Source organism: Podarcis muralis, chromosome 6 (genome assembly GCF_964188315.1).
Source record: "Podarcis muralis chromosome 6, rPodMur119.hap1.1, whole genome shotgun sequence".
In the NCBI taxonomy this organism is placed as follows: domain Eukaryota; kingdom Metazoa; phylum Chordata; class Lepidosauria; order Squamata; family Lacertidae; genus Podarcis; species Podarcis muralis.
In genome coordinates this window covers 34,591,156-34,618,948 of record NC_135660.1, presented here as the reverse complement: position 1 = coordinate 34,618,948, position 27,793 = coordinate 34,591,156, and the positions used below count along the sequence as shown (strand labels likewise).

The following is a 27,793-nucleotide window of genomic DNA, read 5'->3' as shown; positions in this document are numbered from 1 at the left end:
GGAACACTGCTCTATGGCAATAACCCCTTCAAGAATTAATTAGACTTAAGTATGCTGGTTATGTGAAGCTGGTTATCCCAAACATTCATGAAGATGGTTCCCACTGCAGAGTCTATGCTCAACACAGTGATGGCAACAATGGTGGTGGAGGGGGCAGGTGGAGGAGGGTATCTTTAGGAATTGCCACAGAGACCAGTTACAGTCCAAAACAGGGTCAAGAACAGTTAGCCTCACTTACTTCAGTTGATATACACTGATTTAAGTCTTACCACTGTGTAAGGCCTAATGAAGCCTGGACATTGTTAACAGAAAGTACTATGATTGCTACAATGGAGAAAACTGCCACTGAAAAAATTGTTGCAGACCCATGTTTCATCATTCAAGCACATATCTTGAATTGCTCATATAGAGGAGACACCGTATGTTGAAAGCACATTTAAAAGCACATGACTTCACCTGAACAATCCTAGGAACCATAGTTTGTTAAGGGTGCTGGGAATTGTAGCCCTTGAAGGGCAAGCTACAGTTTGCAGGATTCTTCACTGGAAGTTCTGTGCTTTAAAGGTATGGTATGTATACAGCCCAAGCATCTGTAGCTTAAATGTGTGAATCAAATATCAGAATAATGAAACCTCTTAACGGGTAAGATTGTCAGAACAGTTGCAGCCTGCCCCCTATTTTTAATGTGCAGGATAAACAAGATACAGACAATGTGAAGTACTTCTTCCCTTTGTCCCAAGGAAAGACAAATACCTGTTTCCCCTTATTGTCAATCCACACCCAGACCAGGGCTTGCAGTTTTGATCTGCTTTATTCAACAAGATATATGCCCTATTAATTTATTTCCAAACTACAGTCCAAAATGGGAACTTGTTAGGCTTTCTGATTTTAAACATTTATTATACTTTGAGTTCATGGCAATGTTTTTATAGGTTCCATCAGTGCTAAAATAATTGCCCTCATCAGAGATGAAAAGCACATTAAACAACAGCCTTCAAAGCTGCTTTGCTGTCTGTTATCTATCTGTCTTCTGTTGGTTTCATTATTTGCTTCAATTGGAGCCATTAAGGGTTCCAAAACCACGAAGAGAAGCAGAGCAAGAAGCATCATTCTACTGATGTTCATGTCAACTTATATGAGAAAGGAAGCATCCAACTCTATGCAAAGCACCAGCAGTACCAGAAAGAATAAGATTTTCTGAAAATGCTGAAGTTTCTGCACCAGGTTCATTAACGTGTACGCCCGGCATTTTGGATCCCCTTCAAACTGATACCAAAGTTTTCTGCTTGTTTTATGATGTGAATGCCGCATTTTGTGTCACACCCCAAACTGAATAATTCACACAGCAAACTGGAGTTACAAGTTAACACCCCAAAAGCCAACATTGTCTGATCCCCTATGAACAGATGCCAATGTTTTGTGCTTGTTTTGTGCCATTTTGTTCAGATGCAGAAACAACACCCAGAAAATGCTTACATGCATGCAAACACCTATCCTCCTGTGCAAAACAATATAGAAGGTGAATTGGTGAATGTATAAATCAAAGCCTTAACATTTTTTAATTTTTTTATGAAGGAGGAAGAAGAAGAAGAAGTTCATAATACCTGTCCCCAGCCAAGATCTCTTGCTTTTATATTGTATGCAATTGTCTTACCCTCCCCCCTCTTCCCTTTAAAGCCATCTAAATTAGTGGCTAATAATAATAATAATAATAATAATAATAATAATAATAATAATAATGATGATGATGATTTATTTATGTCCTGCCACTCTGGGCAGCTCCCAACAGAATATTATTAATAACAATAAAGCGATAAAACATTAAAAACTTCCCTAAACAGGGCTGCCTTCAGATGTTTTCTAAAAGTCAGGTAGTTGCTTATTTCTTTGACATCTGATGGGAGGGCATTCCACAGGGCGGGTGCCACTACCGAGAAGGCCCTCTGCCTGGCTCCTTGTAACCTCACTTTTCACAGGGAGGGAACCGCCAGAAGGCCCTCGGAGGGTTTTTATCACTGTGTAAGAAGGTTTACTGTTTGAGGCGTTTCTTTGTTACTGTTTGAGGAGGTTTTCCTATTCTGTTCAAATAAAAATATACTTTCCCTCATATATTGAATACCAAAGAGCCTTTAAAGAACTTGTAGTGTTAATTGGCAAAAGAGAAGTATTAACAAAACTATTTTAGAATTTCTTGAAATATCACAGCCTGTACTTATTTGTATATTAAATACTTCTGTCCAGAATGCATTTTTAATGAATACAAAAGATATTGTTTTTATTATTTATTAAATATGTATACTGCCCTTCATATGGCAAAAGCAGGGTGGTTCACAACATAAAATATGTATTAAATCTGCACTAATTCTGTTGCACTTCCAACAATGTACATTCCAGCCCCAAAAATCAACTAATGTAGAGTTAAGTGCCACTGGAGTATTGTTTTAAGGTAATTCTCTTTCAGGTTCACACTAATAAACATTTTGTTTTGTCTTATCACTGATCTTTATAAGCCTCTCTCGAAACCTCCTTTGGCTGAAGAGCAAGGTAAGAGTGCTTTAAACGAAAACATGGAATTATACTCAGACACTTTTGTCTAAATATGTAATCAAATAAATTGAAGCAGTACGATTCATTAACTTAAAGCTCTTCTAGCTTATTGTTAGGAAGTATATAAAAGAATCTTATTATTTGGCAGGGGTGCCATTTAACTATAGCTGGGTGAAGCCACGGATGTCCCTGCAGTAATTATTGCTAAAAAATTTTAATGTGATGCAAGAAACAAAGCTTTCTGCTAACCTTTTTTTAAAAGGTTATGATTTAAATATCAACATTTTGAACATTCCTATAGTCATTATGAGCTATAACCCACCCACCCCCCACAACAAATGTTCTTATTTATTTTTCAACTTAATATTGAATATGTTCAAGGCTTTGAGTTTTTCTAGGAATCTTGCTCACTCCATGGTATTCCTGTCCCAAATTAAGCTTTATATCTCGTGGACTGCAAGAAGTTCAAACCTATCCATTCTGAAGGAAATCAGCCCTGAGTGCTCACTGGAAGGACAGATCCTGAAGCTGAGGCTCCAGTACTTTGGCCACCTCATGAGAAGAGAAGACTCCCTGGAAAAGACCCTGATGCTGGGAAAGATGGAGGGCACAAGGAGAAGGGGACAACAGAGGGCGAGATGGTTGGACAGTGTTCTCGAAGCTACCAGCATGAGTTTGACCAAACTGCGGGAGGCAGTGGAAGACAGGAGTGCCTGGCGTGCTCTGGTCCATGGGGTCACGAAGAGTCAGACACGACTAAATGACCAAACAACAACAAAAATGCCACTTTCTTTCTCATCAGTTCTTACACCAGCTGCAGCCAAGGAAGTAATCCTGCCAACAAAGTAACTGCCTAGCTCTTGGACGTCCTCCACCAAGTAACAGACAGTTAAAGATCTATGGTCCTTCATCCTCCAGAAAGGCTCGAAGCAATGGCTAAAATCTGAAATGGGGAACCTCTTCTCTTTGGGGATATTCCCCATATGATTTAGAACAGATGTGGGGAACCTTTGGCCCTCCCAAAGGTTGATGAACTACAACACCTATCAGCTCTAGCAAGCACACTATGGGATGTTGGGAGTTGTAGTACAGCAACTTCTAGAGGACCAAAGGTCCCCCCCCCCCAGCCCTGATTTAGAAGCAGGGTTTCGCAGGACTCTACGAGGAGCCATGCTCCAGGCTTCGCCCTCCAACTTATGGAGGGTGGCAGGGACTGAAACACAGGAGGGTGAAGCTTGCTACACTTGTTCCCCCTGATCCACTCATGAGGAGCACAGTTGAATAGGGCTAATGGGGATTTAGAAAACAGGATAATCTCAAGAGGTTTTATTATTCTCCAAAATGTTCAACTCAGTTCTTTGCCTGCTAACACAGGAAGAAGCTTCGCTGACATTACACACCTTACTTCTGGACATTTGGATTGTTTTATCAGTAGCCATTATGTTAAATTTTTTGGTTATGCATTTCCGTGCACTGCTCTGGTTTCTGCTGAGTCATGCTGGCCACATGACCTGGAAGCTGTACGCCGGCTCCCTTGGCCAATAAAGAGAGATGAGCGCCGCAACCCCAGAGTCGTCCACGACTGGACCTAACGGTCAGGGATCCCTTTACCTTTTCCTATGCAAAACGCAACTTGTAATGTTGCAGTGTAGCCACTAAACTGTTCCACATATCTTAAGACTCACTGCATAGTAATAATTGGAAGTTTATAAGGGCTGCCCTTACATCAGGGACAGAAAACCTCTGGTTCTCCAGCTGTTTCTCCAGATGTTGTTGGACTATAGCAAGCCTGGTCAAATGACCAGTGGTGATGGGAGCTGCAACCCAGCAGCATCTTGAGGCCTCAGGTACCCACTCCTGCAGAACATCTCTCTGCCTTATTACATAACCTGGCAGATTGAATAATGGCCGGTCTCCAACAATGGTTTCCTGCAATTCCGTGAAATAAAAGTTTGGAGAATGAGACATTGCTGGATGAGCAGCATGTGAGCATCATCATAGAAGAGGTGTTTGTAGGTCTAATGTGAATGGATGCTGCATGTGGCTTAAGTAATCGTGTTACACTTATAGTACTGAATTGTGGTTTTTGTATGTTACAGTATTATATTTTTGTTTTGTAATGTCATTATGAACTTATTATGTTATTGTTTTGCAATGTTATGAAACTGTTTTAGTAGTGTTTGAAATGTTGCAAACCTCTTTCAGCAGTGTGTGTGTGTGTGTTTGTAAACATTTCCACTTTTTTTTAAAATGAAACAAAGAAAATGTATGAATGAGAATATGAAAGCATCTGAGGTGTCCATAGATGATATACTCATTTAACAGCCATAAAAGGTAAAGGTAAAGGTACCCCTGCCCGTACGGGCCAGTCTTGACAGACTCTAGGGTTGTGCGCCCATCTCACTCAAGAGGCCGGGGGCCAGCGCTGTCCGGAGACACTTCCGGGTCACGTGGCCAGCGTGACAAAGCTGCATCTGGCGAGCCAGCGCAGCACACGGAAACACCGTTTACCTTCCCGCCAGTAAGCCGGGGGTGCTTTCCAACTGCTAGGTTGGCAGGCGCTGGGACCGAGCAGCGGGAGCGCACCCCGCTGCGGGGATTCGAACCGCCGACCTTTCGATCAGCAAGCCCTAGGCGCTGAGGCTTTTACTCACAGCGCCACCCGCCATAGCTTCCCCCAAAGAAACTTGGGAACTGCAGTTTATTAAGGGTATTGAGAGTTGTTAGAAGAATGCACACAGATATAGTGGTGAGAGAGGATTTTGCAGTTTCTGTTTCTGTTTCTTCTTTCTTTAGTTTCTTGCTTTATTTCTTGTAGATTAGTTTGTGCTTTTTATTGTATTGTGATGAACTACAACACCCTCACAGAGAACCTTCAGAGAGTGAGAATCCCTAGCACCCTTAAACTATGGTCCCCAGGATTCCTTGGGGGAGAGCTATGCCTTTTAAAGTGGCATAACATGCTTTAAATATGTGATGTGGATGTGACCTATGTCAGTTATTTCACAGCTGGAAGGCAAGCAAAACCTGTGCTTTTCTTTTGTGTCCAATATTTCCAGTGAAATATTTTCTATTCCCCATTTAGCTTAAAGAAACCCCACAACTTTGTGTCTGTAAAGCAGAGATGGAAAGATAATCAAATTCTCTGCTTAATTTTCCAAAAAAGAAGTATTAAAAGAAAGTATTTTTCTTGCATTTTTAAAATAAAAAAAACCTCAAGCTTCTACATTAGAACTGATGTAGCTAAATGTGAGGGGGGGGGGAGGTTGTAAAGGCCTGACAAACACATTCATCTATTTATTTTGCAACATATTAAATTGTGTCAGTGAAGTGAGAAGTAATGGCATCCACCCACACCAGCCCTTCAATGCTTAGTTCATTACCTATGGCTACTTTTATTGAGCTAGCCAACAACAATAATAATCTTCTGCTGATATATTAAATGGTGCATCTAGAAATGGCCGGAGGGGACAGGCTGCAGTTTCATGAAAATAATAAAGTCCTAACCAAATTTACCAATTATCCATCTTTCTGTTGGATGTGGAGACAAGGTCAATAATACACTTGAGGGTATACCTTAAGTGTACTTTATCTATTTTTACAAATGCCATATATTTTATAAAGTCTTGTTTCTATTGTGCCTCTTCCCCCCCCCCCCCTCCTTTTGCTGAGGTACCAATATCTGTTAAAAGAAATATGAAATCTTCCTTTGTGGAAAATATACTAAGCTTAAGTGGCTGAAGGAGCCCATGGCTTCAAATGCTGCAGACAAGCCACCATTTTTCATGGTGGGTTCATGCATCCCTTAATTGCCATAGCAAGTTTCACCTAAATCAATTTTTGAAGCAAATTTGGATGTTCTAACGTGGACAAACAATCCGAGAAATTTTAAGAGAAACAAAATGGGTTTCAGAAATCAGTAAAAATGGAGGAGGGTGGAGGGAGAGAGAAATTCGGGAAGGTTGAAAACTTTCAAGATGCCTTTAAAAAAAGCTCATTGGTCATCTAGCTCACAATTGTCAACAGAGCTCTCCAGGGTTTCATCCAAAAGGAATTTCTTCCAGCCCTATCTGGAGTGCTGGGGAACTTGAGATCTACTGCTGAGCTATGGCCCGTTAGTATTGGGCTACTGCGTCTGAAGAAAACTTACTGCCTAAAGAGCACTCTCTTATTTTTACTGTACATAAATTCTTTTTATTTTTGTGGTAAGGAAGACTCAACTAAAAAATCGCTCTTTAGAATTCTGCCAGTCAGCCAAACTAGGTAGTTTGACAAGTTAAGTGATGCAACTCAACCACAGATGAAATGGACTGGCCAGCAGGCAGCTTGCAGTGAACTACGTAACTGGGAAATAATGGGATGGCATCCACAGAGCTATAAGCAATTAGATGAATGCAATTATGATTTAATGAGGTATTCTTTCACATTTAAGAATCCATATTAGGTTTACAATGTGGTCACTTAGGAAAGCCAATGATCATGTAATGCCCCCTTTGAGCATGATTTATGACACGTATCTGCTTCACAAAATTGTGGAAGTCGGGCTTTCATCTCTAGGATGTTGTTTAGCATCTTAAAGATGATAAAGTCCCTGGAGTATAAAATGTGTCTACAATTATGTGAATATTTGGGCTGCCTCTTCAGTTGTTTTTTATTTTAAAAACACAAAAATCTAGGAACAGAACACTGTTAAGGGAGAAGCATGTTGTAATGGACCCATTTTTGTGAAATCAAACTGAATACTGCCATAATCAGATTTAATTGTTTGAATCCATTACATATGTTTGTACTGTATGAAGGATAGGGATAGCAACTCATCTTAGTGGCCTTCTTTTCCATCAATTTCTACATTGGCAGTGCTGTTCCCATCCATTTTTTTTGAGCCAAGTCCATGACACTGCAGATAATGCAATGAGTATGAACCCTGGGAGCAACTGAGTGCCTTTGAAAAACTGGGAAGCTGGAATGCACAACTGGTAACAGATGACCCACTGGGGAAACACTGGCATATGCTCATGAAGGATCATGCAATAAAGACTCTCCTCCTGCATAAGAGGGGAGTGGTTGTGGGCGGGAGCCGGTTCCTGCCTCAAGCAGGGGGCGTTAGCCCCCTTGCCTCCTCTCACCTGGCTGGCGCACCACGCCCACGGGCAGGCACCCAACCAGGTGCCTCCGAAGGGTCGTGGATGGCAGCGTAAATCGCTGCTGCGCCAGCCACACGGCCCTCACTCTTCGTCGACCTGTCGCGAGTCAACAGGTCTACCCTCCTTGCTGTCCGCAGAAGCCAGGGAAGTATTTTGCAAGGCTTAGAGTGGGGGGGCTGTTTATTGCTATCGGAGCTAATTCCTTGTGATTGGAGTACTGGGAGAGTTTTGGATCTTTGCGGCGAGCCTTTTGGGCTCGGGTGGCGGTTAGGCATTGGAATAATGTGTTGTGTGTGGAAGGGCTAGGTGTGGCCATCGCCTGCGCCTTCAATTTTTGGGTATTCCGTTAAAGGAATCCGGCGGTCGTGTAGTCTGTCCGATGCCTGCGTGGCGGGAGGGCATGGCACGACCTTAGGTGACATCAGGGGAGAGCTTATAGTTGGATTAGCATCGACAGGCTCCACCTACTGGTGAATAAACCCCCCTCTCTAGACTCAGCCCTCTCCGAGTGGGTGGAGTCAGCTGACGTAATCCAATGCCTAAGCCAATACCTTTTCACTTGCTGTAATCAATAAAGTTGTGGCCTTTTCTTGCCCATTAACCTTATATCACGTGTCCGTGTGTTTTCATTCCACTATGCGGGGATCGGGTCCTCGAACCACAACTAACCTTGGGGTTTCAGATTTCTGTGACACCAAAATTTGACGCACACACCTCTTGCCTTCCATTCGACACAATAGTTATGGCACCTCCAAGACTCCATGCCCAGTGCAACCAAACCGGTCGTGCCACCCTAAATCTGCCACTGAACTAACCATCCTGCTACATTTTGTTTCTGTGTTGCTGCACCAACCTGCAAAGCTATTTTACTCATTGCCCACTATTTTGTGCAAATCAATACCTTAAATCATAGTGCATTGTGTGATTCAAGTATATGAGGAAATTTTCTTTCTTTCTTTCTCTTTCTTTCTTTCTTTCTTTCTTTCTTTCTTTCTTTCCTTCTTGTCCACTGCAGTAACCTCTGTGACACACAATGGTCTCCAGTAAAGTTCCCCGAAGGGTCAGTTCTTTGAACACACGTAAAATATTAGTTCATGAGTACATGTGTAGCGAAGCTGGTAACAGGAGAGGGTGATTTAAATCAGGAAAATGGCAGGAAAGGCAGGAAATGACAGGAAAGGGTTGAACCTACTCTCCCAGTGTTACCAGCCTCATCTGAGCCACAGGACTATTTGATTTTTTCTCAAAACAAACAAAAACATGCAGGAATGTCTGTTCAAAGATACCGTATCTTGCCTTAAGGTGTAATTAGATGATCAGTTTATATTTACATGTCTGCAACTTCTGCACTCAAAACATGGTGTGATTTCCATGGTGCTATAAGCTCTGAAGATTCTGTGGCTTCCATGGCCAACATACTCTCAGTAATCTATCTTGCAGTAATCTACCTTACTCAAAGTATAGGCAGCTCTAGCTCTTAATTTGTGTATTTTGTTTTAGAGACTGATTGTAAAATGATACAATATTAACAACAGGAAATTGTCGTGAAATTGAAGTCCATGCTTTTGATAGGCCTGTGACCACAAGAACATTTTGCAATTACAAAGTGCTACCATCAACAGAGCTAAATCTGTTATTTCTGCATCTTAAAACTACTGCTCCCCCTCCCCTCTAATCCCTTGTATAGGAACTTGGGGAAACACCCACAGTGAGCTCAGGAGAGCAATATGAAGAGATGAAGCATGCTGCTTGACTTTTGGATCAAGGATTTCTATCCTGATTAATATGGAAAGGTCAGTCTTAATTTAAACCTCGCCAAACTGCACATGAGCCTTCTGTCAATGAACTGCATTTCATAGCAACCCCAAAATAATCTTATTTGCATAGCCAGGAGGATAGCTGATATCATTTTAGGCGTTCCGAGGTCAAGTGTGCTCAGGTTGCAGACTGAAGCAGAAGCTTAACAGGCCATTTGTTCATAAAGGAATACTAACATTTACTAATGCTGCCTGGCGTATCTTAAGAATTCTCTTTATTTCTACATGTTGAAGATATTAAAGAGGTCAGAACTTCAGGAAAAGCTAGACAAAAAAACCCAATTTGATAGGCAGCTGAAGTAAAGGGTTTAATTTACAGAGATAGATCAAGCTTGTTCCATCAAAATACAGAGTTTAGGGAATACTAGCAAAGCATAAGTGTCCAAATACATTGTTTGGAGTTATACCAACAAGGATTTATAGCAGGGATGATGAGATCATGAAACTAAAACAATCAGATTTTTTTTTAAAAAATCTAATGCGAGTGGGGAGTACTGTAATAAGAGATGAAGTTTTTTATTTTATTTTAAGCCAATTCAGTTTACTGCTCCTTTAAAAGCTTGGGCACAACTAAGCCAAAGTTAGGCAGTTCAAAAATGGATTGCAGTGGCAGAATTAAGCATGCACAGACCAGTGAATGAGAGTTTAAAGTGGCTAGTTTTGCCTGGATGGTGTCTTTTATTCTCATCAGAGTTTGATTTTTTATATAAATTTCCTATGTATTATGCACATCCATAAAAATATGCAGGAGCCGACAAACAAGCAAATATAAACAAAAAAGCAAAATGATAGACTTCAGTCTAAGATTCCACAGAAACTGATTTATTGCAAGATCCCTCCACTCTTCTTTCCCTTGAGTGATACTGCCCAGTGTATCAGAATTACATTATTTCCTACCGTGATTCATTAAACTGATGTATTAGTTCACTGCAATGAAGTTTTAGTATATCCTAGATATCCTTCCCACATAACCAAACTTTAACCCTCTCCATCCCAGAGTAGAGTAAGAAAGAGATGGATGAAAAAGAAGCAGCAGACAAGACAATTCTTCCCTGGGTCATGCTCCTCAGGTGGAAAGACAAATCATCTTGGAAGCTTCTTCACCCTTTGCCTGCTCCCCAGTCTCCAGGTGCTAGCTGAACCCACCGGAGTCTTTTCCAATATTGGAAAGAGATAAAAGGTAAAGGTACCCCTGCCCGTACGGGCCAGTCTTGACAGACTCTGGGGTTGTGCGCCCATCTCACTCAAGAGGCCGGGGGCCAGCGCTGTCCGCAGACACTTCCGGGTCACGTGGCCAGTGTGACAAAGCTGCATCTGGCGAGCCACTGCAGCACACGGAACGCCGTTTACCTTCTTGCTGGTAAGCGGTCCCTATTTATCTACTTGCACCCGGGGGTGCTTTCGAACTGCTAGGTTGGCAGGCGCTGGGACCGAGCAACGGGAGCGCACCCCGCCGCGGGGATTCGAACCGCCGACCTTTCGATCGGCAAGCCCTAGGCGCTGAGGTGTTTACCCACAGCGCCACCCGCGTCCGTGGAAAGAGATACTGGAGGGTATAATAAAGTAAAAGGAGAACTGAATGCAGCAATGGGACAGCTTAGATGCTTGGTTTAAAAAGAGATACTGGAGGGTATAATAAAGTAAAAGGAGAACTGAATGCAGCAATGGGACAGCTTAGATGCTTGGTTTAAAATTAGATACCTAAAAAAACAAAACATTTTTAGTAAGTTGCTGACAAGTAATTCACTAATTAATTTTTTTTATCTTCAAGCATAGTATCTAACACAACTGCAGAAATACGCATAGGCTGCCAACATTTTTGCTCCTGGATTCCACACCTGCAAGCACCCTTAGGGCACAAGCACAGTCTTTCTAGAAGCCTGCTGATCACACTGAGTTTCCAAGTCAGATCTAAGTCCATTTTCAACACCTACTTCAGAACGTCACAACACAGCTCAACCCACCTCGTTCAAGTGTGGCTCATTTATAATAATCTTCTGCACTCCAGTTTCAATATTTCAGGGAAACAAAAGTTCAAAATAAAGATCCAGGCAACACTTGAAGATATTTACTAGTCTTTTCCCACATTTAATATATTAATGACTTCTCCTTTTGGGGTCAATACAGTGGTACCTCTGGTTATGAACTTAATTCGATCTGGAGGTCCGTTCTTAACCTGTTCTTAACCTGAGGTACCACTTTAGCTAATGGGGCCTCCCGCTGCCGTGCGATTTCTGTTCTCATCCTGAGGTAAAGTTCTTTACCCGAGGTACTACTTCCGGGTTAGCAGAGTCTGTAACCCAAGGTGTTTGTAACCTGAGGTACCACTGTACTTTCAATTAGAAACAGGAAGTTGCTTTATACAGAGCCATACCAGTTGTCCACCTACCTTGGTACTGTTTGCATCAGGAGTAATGGAAACAATTCACTTCTAATGTTGTTGGGACCACCATTCCTAAATATTATCAATGTTGGCTGGGGCTGAAGGGGGTTCAGCAAAATCTGAAGGGTGCCCCATTGGCCACACCTGGTTTACACTGTTTTGCAGCAACTCTCCAGAGTTTCAGACAGGAGTCCAGCACTGTCTAGAGCAGTGTTTCCCAACCGGTGTTCCGCGGCACACTAGTGTGCCGCGAGACGTTGCCTGGTGTGCCGCGGGAAAAATTGGCGGGGGGGGGAATAAAGGGGGGGAAAAGTTATTCCCCCACCGCCAGGCGTGGGGCTGGGGCGGGGGAAGCCCGAGCTTCCCCCTCCCCCAGAACGGGACCCAGAGCCATGCCGAAGCTGCGCGCAGCTTTGGCATCGCTCTGGGAGCTTGCGGGGCTGGGGGAGGAGGAAGCCCTCCGCCAGCCTCCAAACCATGTCGGGAGACAGCGGGATGGCGCGCTGCGCCTCTCCCGCTGTCCCCCGAGTTTGCAGGGCTGGCGATGGGGAGGAGCAGGCTTCTCCCCCCGCCAGCCTTCCAGCCAAGTCGGGGGGCAGCGGCAAGGGCGCGCTGCGCCTCTCCCGCTGTCCCCCGAGTTTGCGGGGCTGGCGATGGGGAGGAGCAGGCTTCTCCCCCCGCCAGCCTTCCAGCCAAGTCGGGGGGGAGCGGCAAGGGCACGCTGCGCCTCTCCCGCTGTCCCCCGAGTTTGCAGGGCTGGCGATGGGGAGGAGCAGGCTTCTCCCCCCGCCAGCCTTCCAGCCAAGTCGGGGGGCAGCGGCAAGGGCGCGCTGCGCCTCTCCCGCTGTCCCCCGAGTTTGCGGGGCTGGCGATGGGGAGGAGCAGGCTTCTCCCCCCGCCAGCCTTCCAGCCAAGTCGGGGGGCAGCGGCAAGGGCACGCTGCGCCTCTCCCGCTGTCCCCCGAGTTTGCGGGGCTGGCGATGGGGAGGAGCAGGCTTCTCCCCCCGCCAGCCTTCCAGCCAAGTCGGGGGGCAGCGGCAAGGGCGCGCTGCGCCTCTCCCGCTGTCCCCCGAGTTTGCGGGGCTGGCGATGGGGAGGAGCAGGCTTCTCCCCCCGCCAGCCTTCCAGCCAAGTCAGGGGGCAGCGGCAAGGGCGCGCTGCGCCTCTCCCGCTGTCCCCCGAGTTTGCGGGGCTGGCGATGGGGAGGAGCAGGCTTCTCCCCCCGCCAGCCTTCCAGCCAAGTCGGGGGGCAGCGGCAAGGGCGCGCTGCGCCTCTCCCGCTGTCCCCCGAGTTTGCGGGGCTGGCGATGGGGAGGAGCAGGCTTCTCCCCCCGCCAGCCTTCCAGCCAAGTCGGGGGGCAGCGGCAAGGGCGCGCTGCGCCTCTCCCGCTGTCCCCCGAGTTTGCGGGGCTGGCGATGGGGAGGAGCAGGCTTCTCCCCCCGCCAGCCTTCCAGCCAAGTCGGGGGGCAGCGGCAAGGGCGCGCTGCGCCTCTCCCGCTGTCCCCCGAGTTTGCGGGGCTGGCGATGGGGAGGAGCAGGCTTCTCCCCCCGCCAGCCTTCCAGCCAAGTCGGGGGGCAGCGGCAAGGGCGCGCTGCGCCTCTCCCGCTGTCCCCCGAGTTTGCGGGGCTGGCGATGGGGAGGAGCAGGCTTCTCCCCCCGCCAGCCTTCCAGCCAAGTCGGGGGGCAGCGGCAAGGGCACGCTGCGCCTCTCCCGCTGTCCCCCGAGTTTGCGGGGCTGGCGATGGGGAGGAGCAGGCTTCTCCCCCCGCCAGCCTTCCAGCCAAGTCAGGGGGCAGCGGCAAGGGCGCGCTGCGTTTCTCCGCTGTCCCGGACGGCTTTCAAAAGCCTGCCTTCAAAAGCCGTCCGGGACAGCGGAGAAAAGCGCTGCCTTTCTCCGCTCTCCCGGGAAGGCAGGCAGGGGGGAGCAAAGGCTTTCGCCCCCGCCCGCCTTCAGAAGAGGTCAAGGACCTTCAAAAGCCATCCGGGACAGCGGAGAAACGCGCTGCCTTTCTCCGCTCTCCCGGGAAGGCAGGCAGGGGGGAGCAAAGACTTTCGCCCCCGCCCACCTTCAGAAGAGGTCCAGGACCTCTTCTGAAGGCGGGCGGGGGGCGAAAATCTTTGTCCCCCCTGCCTGCCTTCCCAGGGGCTTTTAAATCGCCCCGGACAGCGGAGAAGTCCTCCGCTGTCCCGGGCGATTTTAAAATGCCGCCCGCCAGCATTTTAAGATTGCCCCGGACAGCGGAGAAGTCCTCCGCTGTCCCGGGGTTTTTTAAAATGCTGGGGGTGGGAAGAAAAGCCCTTGTCCCCCCCCCCCCAGCCTTCAGAAGAGGTCGGGGGACAGACTGTCCCCGGACCTGGTCTGAAGGCGGTTTCCCTAGGAACGCATTAATTGATTTTCAATGCATTCCTATGGGAAACCGTGCATCGCAAGACGAAAAACTCGCAAGACGAAGAGACTTGCGGAACGAATTAATTTCGTCTTGCGAGGCACCACTGTATCCGGAGAGGCGGCCTTCAGGCGAGTTTTAATTTTAATTTTCCTTCTCCCACTTAATGCCCCACGCTCGCCCGAGCAGCTTGCAGTCCTCGGTAACCACGGCGACCCGAGGGAGGGGAGGGAACAGGGAAGTCGAGGGCGGCGGCGAGCCGCGATGACGTCAGTGGGTCGCGCCGCCTCGCCCTGGCACGGTGTGAGAGCCCCAGCTAGTGGTGCGAGCTTCAGAATAAGTGGGATCCGTGTGCGCGAGACCGAGATCGCGGGTAAGGAGCTCAGCCCTGGGCAGGAGGAAGCGGGGCCGCGCGTGCGGGCCACATCCCCACAGAGAGCGAGCCTCCCCCGGCCCACCACTCCGGGCAGGTCCACTCGCATGAGGGGGCGGCGATGGCGACGGCCGGCAGCTTGCCTGCAATGCCATCCCTCGAGCAGGCGAGGAGCCCGGAGGCTACCAGATGCGAGTCCTCTTTCCCACCCTGCTCGGGAGTCCAGAGCACTTGGTCGCATTCAGGATCTAGAGTGGGGAAGCGGGGCTTGTGTCTGGGCTGGACACATTGGGCTGCCTGTGCCGCTCGACCTGCGGGGAGAAATCAGGGTGGGAGTCACGACCGTGAGGCAGGGCTGCCAAGTGTGGCAGAAGAGGACACGGCCGTCGCACCTGTCCTTAGGTAGGAGCTTCTTCCGTGTCGACCTGCTGCCCTAAAGTCTTGGCTTTTTTCTTGGCTTTTTGGCGGTTGGCACAGAAGGAAGGCAAGGGGGAGGGGAAAAAATTGAAACTTACACTTTCGTGCGTCCCTCCCGGCGTGACGCTGCGCGCTGACGTCACGGGGCTATAATGGTGGTGTGCCTCGAGATTTTTTTCATGAAACAAGTGTGCCTTTGCCCAAAAAAGGTTGGGAAACACTGGTCTAGAGATAGCAGAGATTGAACTGGAGACGGTCGGCATGCAAATCATCTGCTTTGGGACTGAGCAATGGGCCTTCCAAGGAAAAAACAGTCTTGCATAGGATTTTGTGGCAGTTGTCCCCCACCCATATCTCAAGCTTTGTCTGTTCCAATGTGGTTTTTTTTTACTTTGGAAGAGGAGTGGCAGTTGAATTTCCAAGCCTCACCACAAAGGTGGCACAAGGGCCAATAAAGTAAGACACATCTGTGAACAAGTATCAACTTTAAAGGACACTCAACTTTTCCATAAATGCTCCCTGAGAAAATTTATAGGGACCAAGCTAATTCAAAATTAAGCTGGAGAGGGCTCAGCAATTGCAATCTCTATGTGAGGAAGCATTTGTGCCAAAGGCCACAGGCCAGACTTATGCTCAATAAGTCAATATGGAGAAGAGCTATACTTAGTAGGATTACACATGCGAAAAGGCAAGCTGTAACCAATTCTCTGAGCAAGAGACCTAGCATTTAGGAATCATGACAACCTATTTTGAAACTGCAGTTTTACCTCTCAATCATCACACAGCAAGTAATAGAAACCACAGCTGAGATCTCTCGGCTTTTAAATAGCTCATTGATTTTGGATTGAATCCATTCACAGCACTGTGCTTGAACCTCATTTTGTAATTAACTACAAACCGGGATGGATACTTTCAATCAAAGCCTGTGTGGCTTTCAGCACGTCACTGCAAATCAGCATTGCTAATCAAACCTTCCCCTGTGTATCCCAGACATTTTTCTGAAGTTGTTTGTATGAGCATAATCGGGATGAGGTTACCTGCCCCTGTATAAACCTGTAAGATCACTTAGATTATCTGACAACATTCTACTCATGGAACTGCACCCTACAGAATATCACAGGATGGTGATATCACAAGATGGACATTTTCTGCTTTTGCTCCTTTATTATGGAATGCTCTCCTCCCTGCTATATGTAAACCAGCTTCAGATGTATTGTAAAAACTTATTTTGTCCAGGCTTTCCTGGACAATGTCTGAATCCCCTTGATCCTTTTCACATGTAGTGCTAGTAAGCCAGGTGTCCCCCCAACTTATATTTGTGCATCTGGTTCTTCCTGCCTAAGTGTAGTATCTTACATTTGTCCCCATTGAAATTCATGTTGTTAGTTTGGGCCCAGTTCTCCAATGTGTTAAGGTCATCTTGAATCATGATTCTGTCTTCTCTGGCATTAGTAATCCCTCCCAGTTTAGTGTCATCTGCAGTTCTGATGACCATCCCCTCAATTCCTTCATCCAAGTCGTTTATAAAAACACTGAATAACAATGGGGCCAGAACAGAACCCTTTGGCACCCCACTTGTCCATTTTCCCCAGGATGATGAGAAACCATTAGTTTTTCCCCAAATAATTCTGGGAAACATTTGTTAAGGGTGTTGAGCTTTGATAGGAGACCCCTATTTCCCTCACAGAGCTACAATTCCCTGAGGTCTCTGTGAAAAGGGCTTGATTGTTAAACCACAGTGCTATGAACGTGTGGTCAATGGAAAAGCCACTTAGCTAGACCATGCCTGGGGAAGCAGAAATAGTGTTGACAAAATTGGTTTTAAAACTAAGAAACATTCAGCAGTTATAATGTTTGTGGTAAGGGACAGCCGTCATATGCTGTGGGCTCACGATATCAGTACGTGGCAATTCTAGTAGAAGGATATTGTGTGGGGTGTAATACAATGTGATCTACTGAAGAGGCAGCAGGGAATCTCTGGTTACTCATACTTTTGCTTTTTTTATATATTGATTTATTTTCCTACCTGACAAGTCTGTTTATGCCGTGAACTACAACATCTCAGCCTTCTGAATAGAGGGACGCCTGTTTGCTGGCACTCATTTGAAGTCATGGCTGGCCAATGACAGACTAGGATACTGTCAGGAATCATTCACCAGTGGAATTCCTTCAATTGTTAGAATGAAGTGTGCATTCACACACAGACACACACTCCATCTGTTCCTCTTGGTGCAATCTGGAGGACTGTGTGGAAGAATCAGAACAATATGAAGCACTAGCAAGCAGTGCCAACAATTCATTTCCTTGCTTGTCAGAGAAATGACAAGGATTCTGTGACAGGGCTACATCGCTCTTTACTCCACCAAATAGGGAAGAAGAAAAATCCAGAATTATAAGTAGGGTCTGGCTTAGGCTTGCAAGAAGCTCAGAAAGTGTTTCAGGCATTGTGTGTTTCATACCACACCAGTTCAATCATCATCACTAGGAAGCTTATAATTCCTCTGTCCTTTAAGAACAAATGAACCAGAAGAGAAATGCTCCAAATCAAATCAAAATCCAATTTGTCTCAAACAGTTGAGTTTAAAACAAACCATTTCTTCACATCCCCTAATACCTGTTAATTCACCAACTGAAGCCTGGGATAGGTTTCAAAGAACCATGTCCTGCATATCCCTAGAGAAAACGGCAGCAGAATGAATAAATTACCAGTATTTGGATTCTCATTACCTTAAATTACCCTCAGCGTAAAAATGACAGGAGTAGAGCCAGCTCTCTCTCACTCTCTCTCTCTCGTTTTGCACGCAGCACCTGTTACCACTTCATTCAAAGTGTTTGGAGGGGAGACTTCTCTTTAGTTTCTGTGAGCGGCAAAGCTTTACTCTCACACATACACCCTTGATATTTCTTCCCATCGAAATTGTTTGTCTCCACATGTGTGCCACTTGAACCCATCAAGAATAAATAGAAATTTACTTTGTTCTTGGGAATTTCCCTCAGGAGGGAAGACAGCAAGTGGGACGTTCGGCTTCCAAAATGTTCAGAAAACAAAGCATGGCTTCTGATTGGCTGCAGGAAGCTCCTGCAGCCAATCGGAAGCCCCGTCAGACATTCAGGTTCCAAAGAACATTCACAAACCAGAACACTCACTTCCAGGTTTGCGGGAGCCAAAACGTCCGAGGACCAAGGTGTCTGGGATCCAAGATATGACTGTACAAGAAAAGCCGCATTCATTCTACACAGCTAAGGCACAATTGCTCTTAAAGGAGCAGAAGGCTTTTTCAGCTGAAGAGGAGGGAGAAAGAGCAGTTCATAAATGCCCTGTGTCAAACAAGTAGTGGCAAATAAATAATAATAATAATAATAATAATAATAATAATAATAATAATAATAATAATAAACAACCACAAATTATTATAAGGAAGAGTCCTCCCCTTCATAAATCTTCCTATCCAAGGCAACCAGGCAAGTGAGTGGAAACTAGAGGGGACTGCCAAACTGAATAAATGAAATAACATCCCTTAAGCAAAAAGGAATACAGGTTCATCTTTTGACCCAAGTTCTGACAATATTCACATGCACCTCTGGCATTGTGAAGCGGTGCCACTTTCAGAAGCAGGACTTCCCAGTTAAAATCGATGTTTCCCATTAAAGACTTTAAAGAAACTTGGAATCAGAGTTTTCGTTTTACACAGCACCACTTGTCACATTTCAGATCTTCCCTTGACAGTCAAGCCACCCGGTCTGCTCCTGCCTCTTCATTGCAGATGAGAAGCATCGGAATTTAGGACAAATTTCACCAGCCTTTCCTGCTGCTGTTCCCACCCCACCCCCCTCCTTTGTGACTTGGTGACTGGAAGGGAAGAAGGGGAGGGAAACTGGGAGCAGAGAAGGATGGAGGGCTGGCAATGAGCCATCGCAAGCTGAGCTGAAAGCTGAAAGCTCACAGGGTGGTTTTGCTCACCTTGCAATGACTTGGAGTTTCTGAACTGGGGGAATACTGTATTTTTTTATTATTAAGAAAAAACCTGCAAGATAGGCTGCCGTTGCTAGTAATATACAACTGCTGTTTTGAAGATATTGATAATGAACCCAAATAGATGGGAGGAATGTTGTTGCTGGCATAAGCCCTCTTCCCTGTATCAAGAGGTGTACATCAGTGAGCAGCGTACCCTTCACTGTTAAAGGCAGTTGACACAGCAACTAGTAAAAGCAAGTCAAAACTAAAAATATTTTTAGAATGCAACTGATTTATTAAGTGTGTGTCCCAGCAATGGTTTGCTAATATTGCAAATCTTTTTATTAAAACAGAGAATTCGGCGGCAGCACTAAGCCTAACCACATGTATGAAATGGGCAGGATGCCAAGAACAACAATATCTATGTGCAGATGTGATGAATTTAATGTAGCCTTATATACTAATCATTCTATGCGAATCTGGCAGCTGTTAAAATTATCCCATTTCAGCCCTAATGGCAAGACTATTGAAATAACCTCCAAAATATAGCTTAAAAACTAAGTCCTTATAGGTGAAAGTATTAAAAAAGGTGTTTGTAAGTCCGCGTTTTTCTAAGAAAAGTATTATGTCAAACTATTTTAATAAAGGTCGGCTGGCGATTGCACTTTCCTTTAAGGTTTTTAAGCCGGTACCCAAGTCTTTCAATTAACACTCTTACAGCACAGTCCTTAGAGCACTACCTTTCGTTCACTTCAGCAGGACAGAAAAGCATTGCAAGGATCAACCTATTGGTCCACCGTGATTAATTACACAGGATTGAGCCATCCCACAGAGAGAAGGATATCCATTTCTTTGTTTATTTAAAATGGAATTCTCAAGATGCTGAGCACAGAGCTCAGATTGGATTCAAAAGCAGCAGCCAAATTAAGCCAAGGTTATGCACCAGTGGAAATCCCAATGTCAAATTAATGCTTGCCTTCAGAATTCTGTAATCTTGGGCAATGTTTCAGCTTTATTTTTGAATGCACAGCGTGCAGGCTTAGCTATCTTACACAAGGCAGATTGTTTTGACCATTTAACCCATTGAGAGATTTCATTATTTGGCTCTTTAGCCAGCTCATTTAATCTCCTTGCGCTTGGGCCGCATACACACAATACATTTAAAGCACAAAGGATCCTGGGAACTGTAGCTCACCCTTAAGAAACTATAGTTCCTGTTCTCCTTTGGGAGAAGTCACATGCTTTAAATGTATGGTGTGTACACAGCCCAAGGAAGTTAATAACAACATGCACCGAGGACACAAAACACAAGTTGCCAAGAGCACACAGTTCATCACTAAAGGAATTGTCACTTTCCAAATCATTAAAAAAATAAATCAAGGAGCTGCCTCTGTCCAAAGATATTCTGGCCTTGGACTGACATCAAATGGGTGGGAATTATCCACTGAAACTATCATATTGCCCTTGGCACCCAGTGGTTGTGTCTTCCTGTTTCAGATCTCTTGTCACGTCTTTGGATGAGCAAGACCCATTGCCTGAATATCAAAGGGAGGGACACTCTCGCTTGACCATACCAGACCAGGCTTGCCTGGTGGACAACAGGGCTTTGTTGGTGCTTGTATTTAAATTCACAGTCATGCTTTTTAAGATGGTCTTTGGGGTACTATGATTATTTGAGTTTTTAAGGCAGGGTTAGAGAACCACTATCCACAGGCCAAATTCTGCCTGCCAGGCCTCTCCACTCCAGCCCACAAGGCCATTTCCCCTAAACCACAAAATCATCCGTGGCATCGGGTATGGGGCAGGTACTGAGCTCCTGGCTGCATTTTAAGAAATGGTGATATTTAATTCTTGAATGGTGCGCTGGGTGGGACAGAAAATCTCTATATAAAGAAATAAATCTACCAGGCTGCATTTTTTAAAGTGATATATTATCCAACTGAAGACCATAAAACAACACTGAACAAATTTGGCAGGTTTTGTTTTGTTTTTAAAAAGTGCTGCAGTAGGACATTACTTTTAATGAGAATATTTGTATCTATAGAATGTTAGAAGCCCAAAAGAAAAGAAAGAAATCAAAGAGTGGCTCATTTGTTGCTGAAAATATTGCATATTGTTCAGATTTTGAATTGACTGATTTGATATTCAGCCCATTCTTCAATGGTTCCAAGCAGCAGAAGTCTAATGAAAAAAGTGAATGAAGCTTATGTCCTCTGACCAGTCTGAGGCATGCAGCCTTTAATGTTTTATAATGATACCATGCAACAATAAACCAAACTCAATGCAGGGAAAACTATTTCAGGATAAAAAAATCCAAAAGGCGCCCTGCTTGAGCAACAGAATGTTTATACAGTGTCATCTGAAGAAAAGATTTAGAGAGCCTTTTGAAACCTCACACAAACCAAAACGAACAAATGAGCCTTTGAGGCTTTTAAGAGGCCAAAGCTGAAAATTCTGGCGTGTTCTCACCTAAGGTGGACAAAGCAAGTTTATAACCACTCACAATACAATAATTTAGGTAGCCATTTCTGGAAAACGCTTGTAAATCCAAGCTACTTTGAAATGTCTAATGACTGATTTCACTCAGTCAAGCAATAAAGCGGCTTGGCTGACCTCAGGGCCTGACAGGTTAATCTATTCTGACCTTTGCTTTATTCTATAATGATGCTGAAAGATCACTTGAATAACTCACTGTCATTCAACAATGGCTCCATATTTCCCCTTCGGCACAGCAGAGGGCTCAAATGTGACTTGGTGCCAGATTTTCAAAACTGTGTGGGATACTAAGGCCTTTCCCTTCAAGACTGTGAAATAGAACAAATTGCTCCCCCACCCTTTCTCCTGTCACAGTATCCAACAGCAAAAGCACATTTCTGCCATCCAAATAGAAATTCTATCACAAAATATACTATTAACGCTGGAGAAAAACAGGACAGAGGGAGCTGTTGCCTCAGTCATGTCCGTCTTGCCTTACATAGCTTCACACCAGCATTTCTTGATTTCCAGTATTGGTAAGGAAATATTAGAACACATATTTGCGCAAATCGGGCCAGGGGGTGGGGGTGAACAATGCTGCACTATTAGTTTATGTAGAAAAAGAGGTGTACAAATCCATTTTTATTTTTTAATGTCTAAAAGGCACACACAAAAATATATATAAAACCATCATTAAAAACCAAGCTAACACAAACAAAACATTTAAAAACAAAATACTTAAAACTATTATCATGCGTCTGGATAGGCTTGATGAAACAGGCATTATTTTAGCTCATCAGGTACCCAAAACAGTAAAGTGAAGGTGTGTACCTAATGTCAATAGGCAATGAGTACAAGAGCACATTAAAAGGAATGACTCCTTGAAAATGGTTCTCTAACATCCTGCTTCCCACGCCTCCTGTTTTGGGCATATTGGTGCAGCTCATCTCTGGATGCACTTCTGTCCAAAAATCAACAGTCTGGCATGCATCATAATACCAGCGCTTGCAATAAAATGGTTTGGTTTAGTGAAGTTAACTGAAGCAGTTGATAAATCTTGGAACTACACCTGAAAAAAGTTTCCATAACTGCCAGGTAAACTGAATGGGAATTAAGTTCCTGGCACCACCCTCCTATTCACCACAACTTTCCTCTACCACCTTCTCTTTCTATAAGGTATACTGCCCTGAGCCAGGTTTCTGGTAGATATTTCTATACTCCCATTGGTTCTGCTGCCACTACAGATACTATGTACCTGAATATCTTCCCACCTCAGTTGTAGCCAGCCAGGAGGCATGTGTGCATGGTATAACATTACTATATTATATTATTATATTATATTATATTATATTATATTATATTATATTATATTATATTATATTATATTATATTATTTTATTTTATTTTATTTTATATTATATTAATACATTACATGAACAGAAATAATAAAAGGTTTTACAGTGGTACCTTGGTTCTCAAACGCCAAAAACCTGGAAGTAAGTGTTTCAGTTTTCGAATGTTTTTCAGAAGCTAAATGCCTGATGTGGCTGTCGACTATTGTTTCCAGGGCACCTGCACCAATCAGAAGCTGCGCCTTGGTTTGGTGCTTTTTGTTTTTGCTACTTATTTCACATTTTTGAGGCTTTTTGGGTTAATTTGTTTTTGTGACTGTGTGGAACCCAGTTCAGCTACTGATTGATTGATTGATTGTGTGACTGTGAAAATGGATAAAAGCCCCCCATCCAAACAATGACTATCATCAGTGCAGGTAAGGAAAAAAACTAATTTTAATTTTTATCATCTACAATACTGTCTTATTTATTTTATAGTACAGTACATTGACTATTGCTTCCATTTTATGGATCAATGGTCTCGTTAGATACTAAAATTCATGTTAAATTGCTCTTTTAGGGGTTGTTTTTAAAAGTCTGGAACGGATTAATCCATTTTGCATTACTTTCTATGGGAAAGTGTGCCTTGGTTTTGGAACGCTTTGGTTTTAGAACAGACTTCCGGAACAGATTAAGTTTGAGAACCAAGGTACCACTGTATTATCACTCAGAGTACAGAAACATATGGGTTTAATTTTGAACTTTCTTCTTAGTTACTTTAGTTCATATATACAATGACTAAGAACAATGCTGACCCTACTCTATCCAAATAACCCTGCCACCGTCCAAACACACTCTTTCCCCAACCCCAATGGCTCATAACTCTCGACTGATCCTCTCAACTGTCTACCACCAATATTCAAACTCCTTTTCAAAATTTTACCCAATCGCCACTCATGTCTACCATCCCAAGTACACACACTCTTCCCAACCACTTACCCCAATTCACATACCTTGGTTCTCGAATTTTGCAAGAATGTTTTGGAAGTCCGTTCAACTTCCGAAACATTTGAAAACCAAGGCACGGCTTCCGATTGGCTGCAGGAGCTTCCTGCACTCAAGCGGAAGCCGCGTCGGACATTCGGTTTCCGAAAAACGTTCAAAAACCGGAACACTTCCGGGTTTTTGGCGTTCGGGAGCCAAAACATATGAGTACCAACGCGTTCGAGAACCAAGCCTTGACTGTATTATACTTACCTACATTTAACACATATTACTCTAATGTTATTACATATACACAGCATCACAGTGTTGCTTTCATACGCTGATTGTAAGCTTCCTAGAAGCATGTGGCTGGCTGTGGCTGGAACGTGGCTGCCTGACTAGATGGTCCATCGGTCGAGCCAGCAAGCATGTTCTTATCAGTGGCGTAGTGTGGGGGGTGCAAGGGGGGCCAGCTGCACCGGGCGCAACATCTGGGGGTTAGGGTTAGGGGGCGCAAATCCACGGGTTAGGGGGTGCAAATTACTTGCCTTGCCCCGGGTGCTGACAACCCACGCTACGCCACTGGTTCTTATGCATTTATTGGCACAGGGAAGAAGTTGCTTCACAGTTTTCTTAATATTCCTACCTTGAAAAGCTGTGATGTGACCGACAATCATATATTTCAGTTCAAAATTTAGAGTCTGGATGTTCTCCATCCTTTCTCTCCGAACTGCTGCTTGATAGCTTTCTTCCATCTTTCTAGTGCAACATGTTTGCACTTTGTGCTGGCAGATCTGTAAGTTGGAATCTGTTGCAAGAAAAGAATAAATTAAAAACAAACATCCTCAGTGAGAGCATCAACAAACAGCGCCAAAGATATTTCTAACAAGCAAAGTGATGCAGCTCGTAAGAAGTAAAATGTCCAGCCTTTCTGTACACTTCAAGGGCTCAGCGTCTGACTGCATTTATGACTGCATCAACTAAATTAAGGAAACGCCATCATATCCAGGATTACATGTACTGCAGCCTCTGTTCAAAAAGGAGCCCAATTCAGGCACATCATTTGTGGGAGCATCCCGACAACCTGTTGATCGAGCATCCACCCTGCTTTGCTTGCAGTAAGATTAGATTACTTTGGCAATTTAATGAGCTTCATTGTAGTTTGCTTGGAGGTGAGGAGGCTAGATGATGCTGTATCAAGGAAGCGTTATTCCACACTTTGTTGGGATGCTACTGAATCCCTCCTGAAAATAGAAAGCATCCTGTGTCCTCTTTACTATCAAGGAAAAAGCAACAGTCCTTTGAGTTGTGTATTCAATTGGTCTGCAACGTGTGTTGAGAGTGTGCATGTGAGTTGTACACATAATTTCAGGCCTCTGTTGACTTTAGTATGCATTGAAATTAAGCCAATTTCCATGGCTTCTGGAATGACTTTGAAGATACAGGAGTTGTGAGCTGGCCTACAGAAGGGGTGAAGGGACAGAATGAACCATCTGCCCCTTAGTACAGAGGCACAATAATCTCCACACAGCCAAAATGTGCTACAGTCAAGTCAAGGACTGCCACTTTTGCAGAAACACCAGAGGCCGCATCTGCATTTTTGAGAAGAATGGGGTCAGCTCACCAGTTTCACCTGAATACTTAGCACCACATCTTACAAAGCGTGTTCTCCATAATAGAGAGCACGTGTTGCGGTGGGGGCCAAAAAAGCCACCCCACTGTTGTTGGGCAAATTGGCCACATGCTGTGATTGGGTAAGGAGTGTTGCTGGGGAGAATGTTATGTTGCTAAAGTGTGGGAGGGGTCAGAGGTCTTAAATACAGGGCTCGCAACCTGGGGCCTTCTCTTGGGCTGCGTGACCAGATCACCCGCCCACCCTCCCTAATGGGGGGGGGGTTCATTGTCCTCTGACCTTGCTATGCCTGTCATGGGGTCGTCTGCCTTGGGGCAGGGGCCTGGTAGGAATTTTGTCCATTTGGCTGATTGGCTGTTACCATTTGGTTTTTGCCTACTGCGTAGCAAATCGTCACAACTTGTAAGGTTGGCGGTTAGGCATTGGTTCAAATTGGTTTCCTTTCCACACCACCTACCCCTCCAATGGTGGTGCGGAAAGGGAATTCCGTTAAAGGAATCCAGGGGCTTGCCATTCTTTTCGTCCTTGTCCCTGGCATCGGACTTGGGCCATGCAAGCCACCAGGAGCATGAGGGTGAGAAGTGAGGGACTGAGGCCCAGCTTCATTTTCTCCCCAATAATTGTTTCCCTCACTGGCTACCGCTGGAATCCGGAAGTCAGTGCCGTCCCCCCTGACTGGCTTCCACTGGAATCCGGAAGTCAGTTCTGTCCCTGGGGCAAGGACAGATAGTCGTAACCAATGCCTAAGCAACCACTCACGTGTGTGTATTTAAATAAAGTTGTGGCCAAATTCATGCCAAAAACCTTAAACAAAAATTGATGTGTGAAGTGTGAATTATTGGGGTGGTCTAGGGGACCTTGACGCACAAATAGGTATACCTGGGAGCTGTTCAGTCTGTTCGTTCTTCTTCAAAACAGAAGCCTAGGAAGAAATCCTACCAACAATTGCTGCAGTTTAGTGCTTAGTTCTTTTTCTGTCCAGTGGCACCAACTTGAATAAAATAGGGGGGGGGGACATATAAGCCCCACTCTGCATAATTGATCACAAGGCACGATGCACACACACCATTTGAATGGCAACGCCCATGAACCTTTTTTGGGGGGGTCAATTATTTTATTGGGGGGCCAAAGGGACCTCAGCAACTAGGAGCTGGCTATCTATCTATGTTACTTCTTTTGTAAGTGCCAATACAGGCCTATTTCTGCCACAGAATCTTACATCCATATCCACATATGATATGAGCAGAGTTAATGATATATATTTTTATTTTCCTGCTTCAGAAATCACTATATGTCCCCGGTTAAAAGCTTATATTCGAACCCCCTGTCTATGCCCATTCTATAATTTTGGCTTGGGATTTCTGCAGGTGTTATTACCTACAAATCATACACTGGGTTTGATGAAAATATTTATCTTCAGGGAAATGATTCATCTTCATAGCAAAACAGAAGAAACAGCCACAGAGACCTTAGCAGCCATTGGTGGCCAAGATTCTTTGCCCCATTAGTTTTCTGAACAAACAGACAGACGGTTGAAGAGAATGTCTGCAGATCCAGGGCCAAAAAGCTGCGAAGATTGTTCCTAAACAGAAACAGCACAAATCCTCTGAAAGCCAAAAGAACACCATGCAGAAAAACAAAGTATTTAAAGCAAAACATAAAGCAAGTCGCAGTCTCACTAGGAAGCCTTTATGTTGGTATGAGCATCATACTGTGAACTCAGAAATTTCATTTTTCTCAATACTAGCTTTGGGATGGAATCTTTAATTACGAAAAAAGAAACCCACACCACCCTAATCTAGGTTTTGGTACTCAACTTTGGCTGCTGAGAATAGTTAATGCAGCTTTGTACAATCCCAAAATCTTAAATAACTCTAAAGAGAGCATTAAAAAAAATTCACGCTAGCTGATCTTAATGCAAAGCATACCCCCATCAAATAGGCATGGGGAGGGGGAGTAAGAGCTCAGACAGTGTGGCAACTTAAGGGCACACTGCATTGCAGCACCAGAGAATGCATACCAGATTTCAGAGGGTGCATCTGCATGCCAGCTTCCCAGGCTGATGGGTCAGTGCCATTAATGACCCACCTTCTTGCAGATGCCCCCTTTATGGGGCCCAATGAAACTATCCAAACAGCAGTCCTGCTAACCTGAAGAAGAAACTTGACAATAGTAATCTTCCCTCAGGCAGACACTCATTTCATGAGGCAACGGATTCCACACAGAATCTCAAAACACACAATGATGCTGAAGTCAGATAACCAAAGTCAGCCACAGCTGGGATGCAAAGCCACTCAATATGGAACTTGTTTGAATTTTTTTTTTAAAAAAAACACCAACCTAAT

The 27,793-nt window shown here is 44.7% G+C and overlaps 1 protein-coding gene across 2 annotated transcripts in view; it reads right to left on the bottom strand.

The window, feature by feature from the left end:
- Nucleotides 1–27,793, bottom strand: part of LOC114597755 (glypican-5-like) — a 416,629-nt gene that overhangs the window by 351,767 nt on the left and 37,069 nt on the right. For both annotated transcript variants that reach the window (XM_028730984.2, XM_028730985.2), the window contains exon 2: nt 24,462–24,623. In XM_028730984.2, the coding sequence (XP_028586817.2) occupies nt 24,462–24,623 (162 nt within the window). The remainder of the gene's footprint in view (nt 1–24,461; nt 24,624–27,793) is intronic.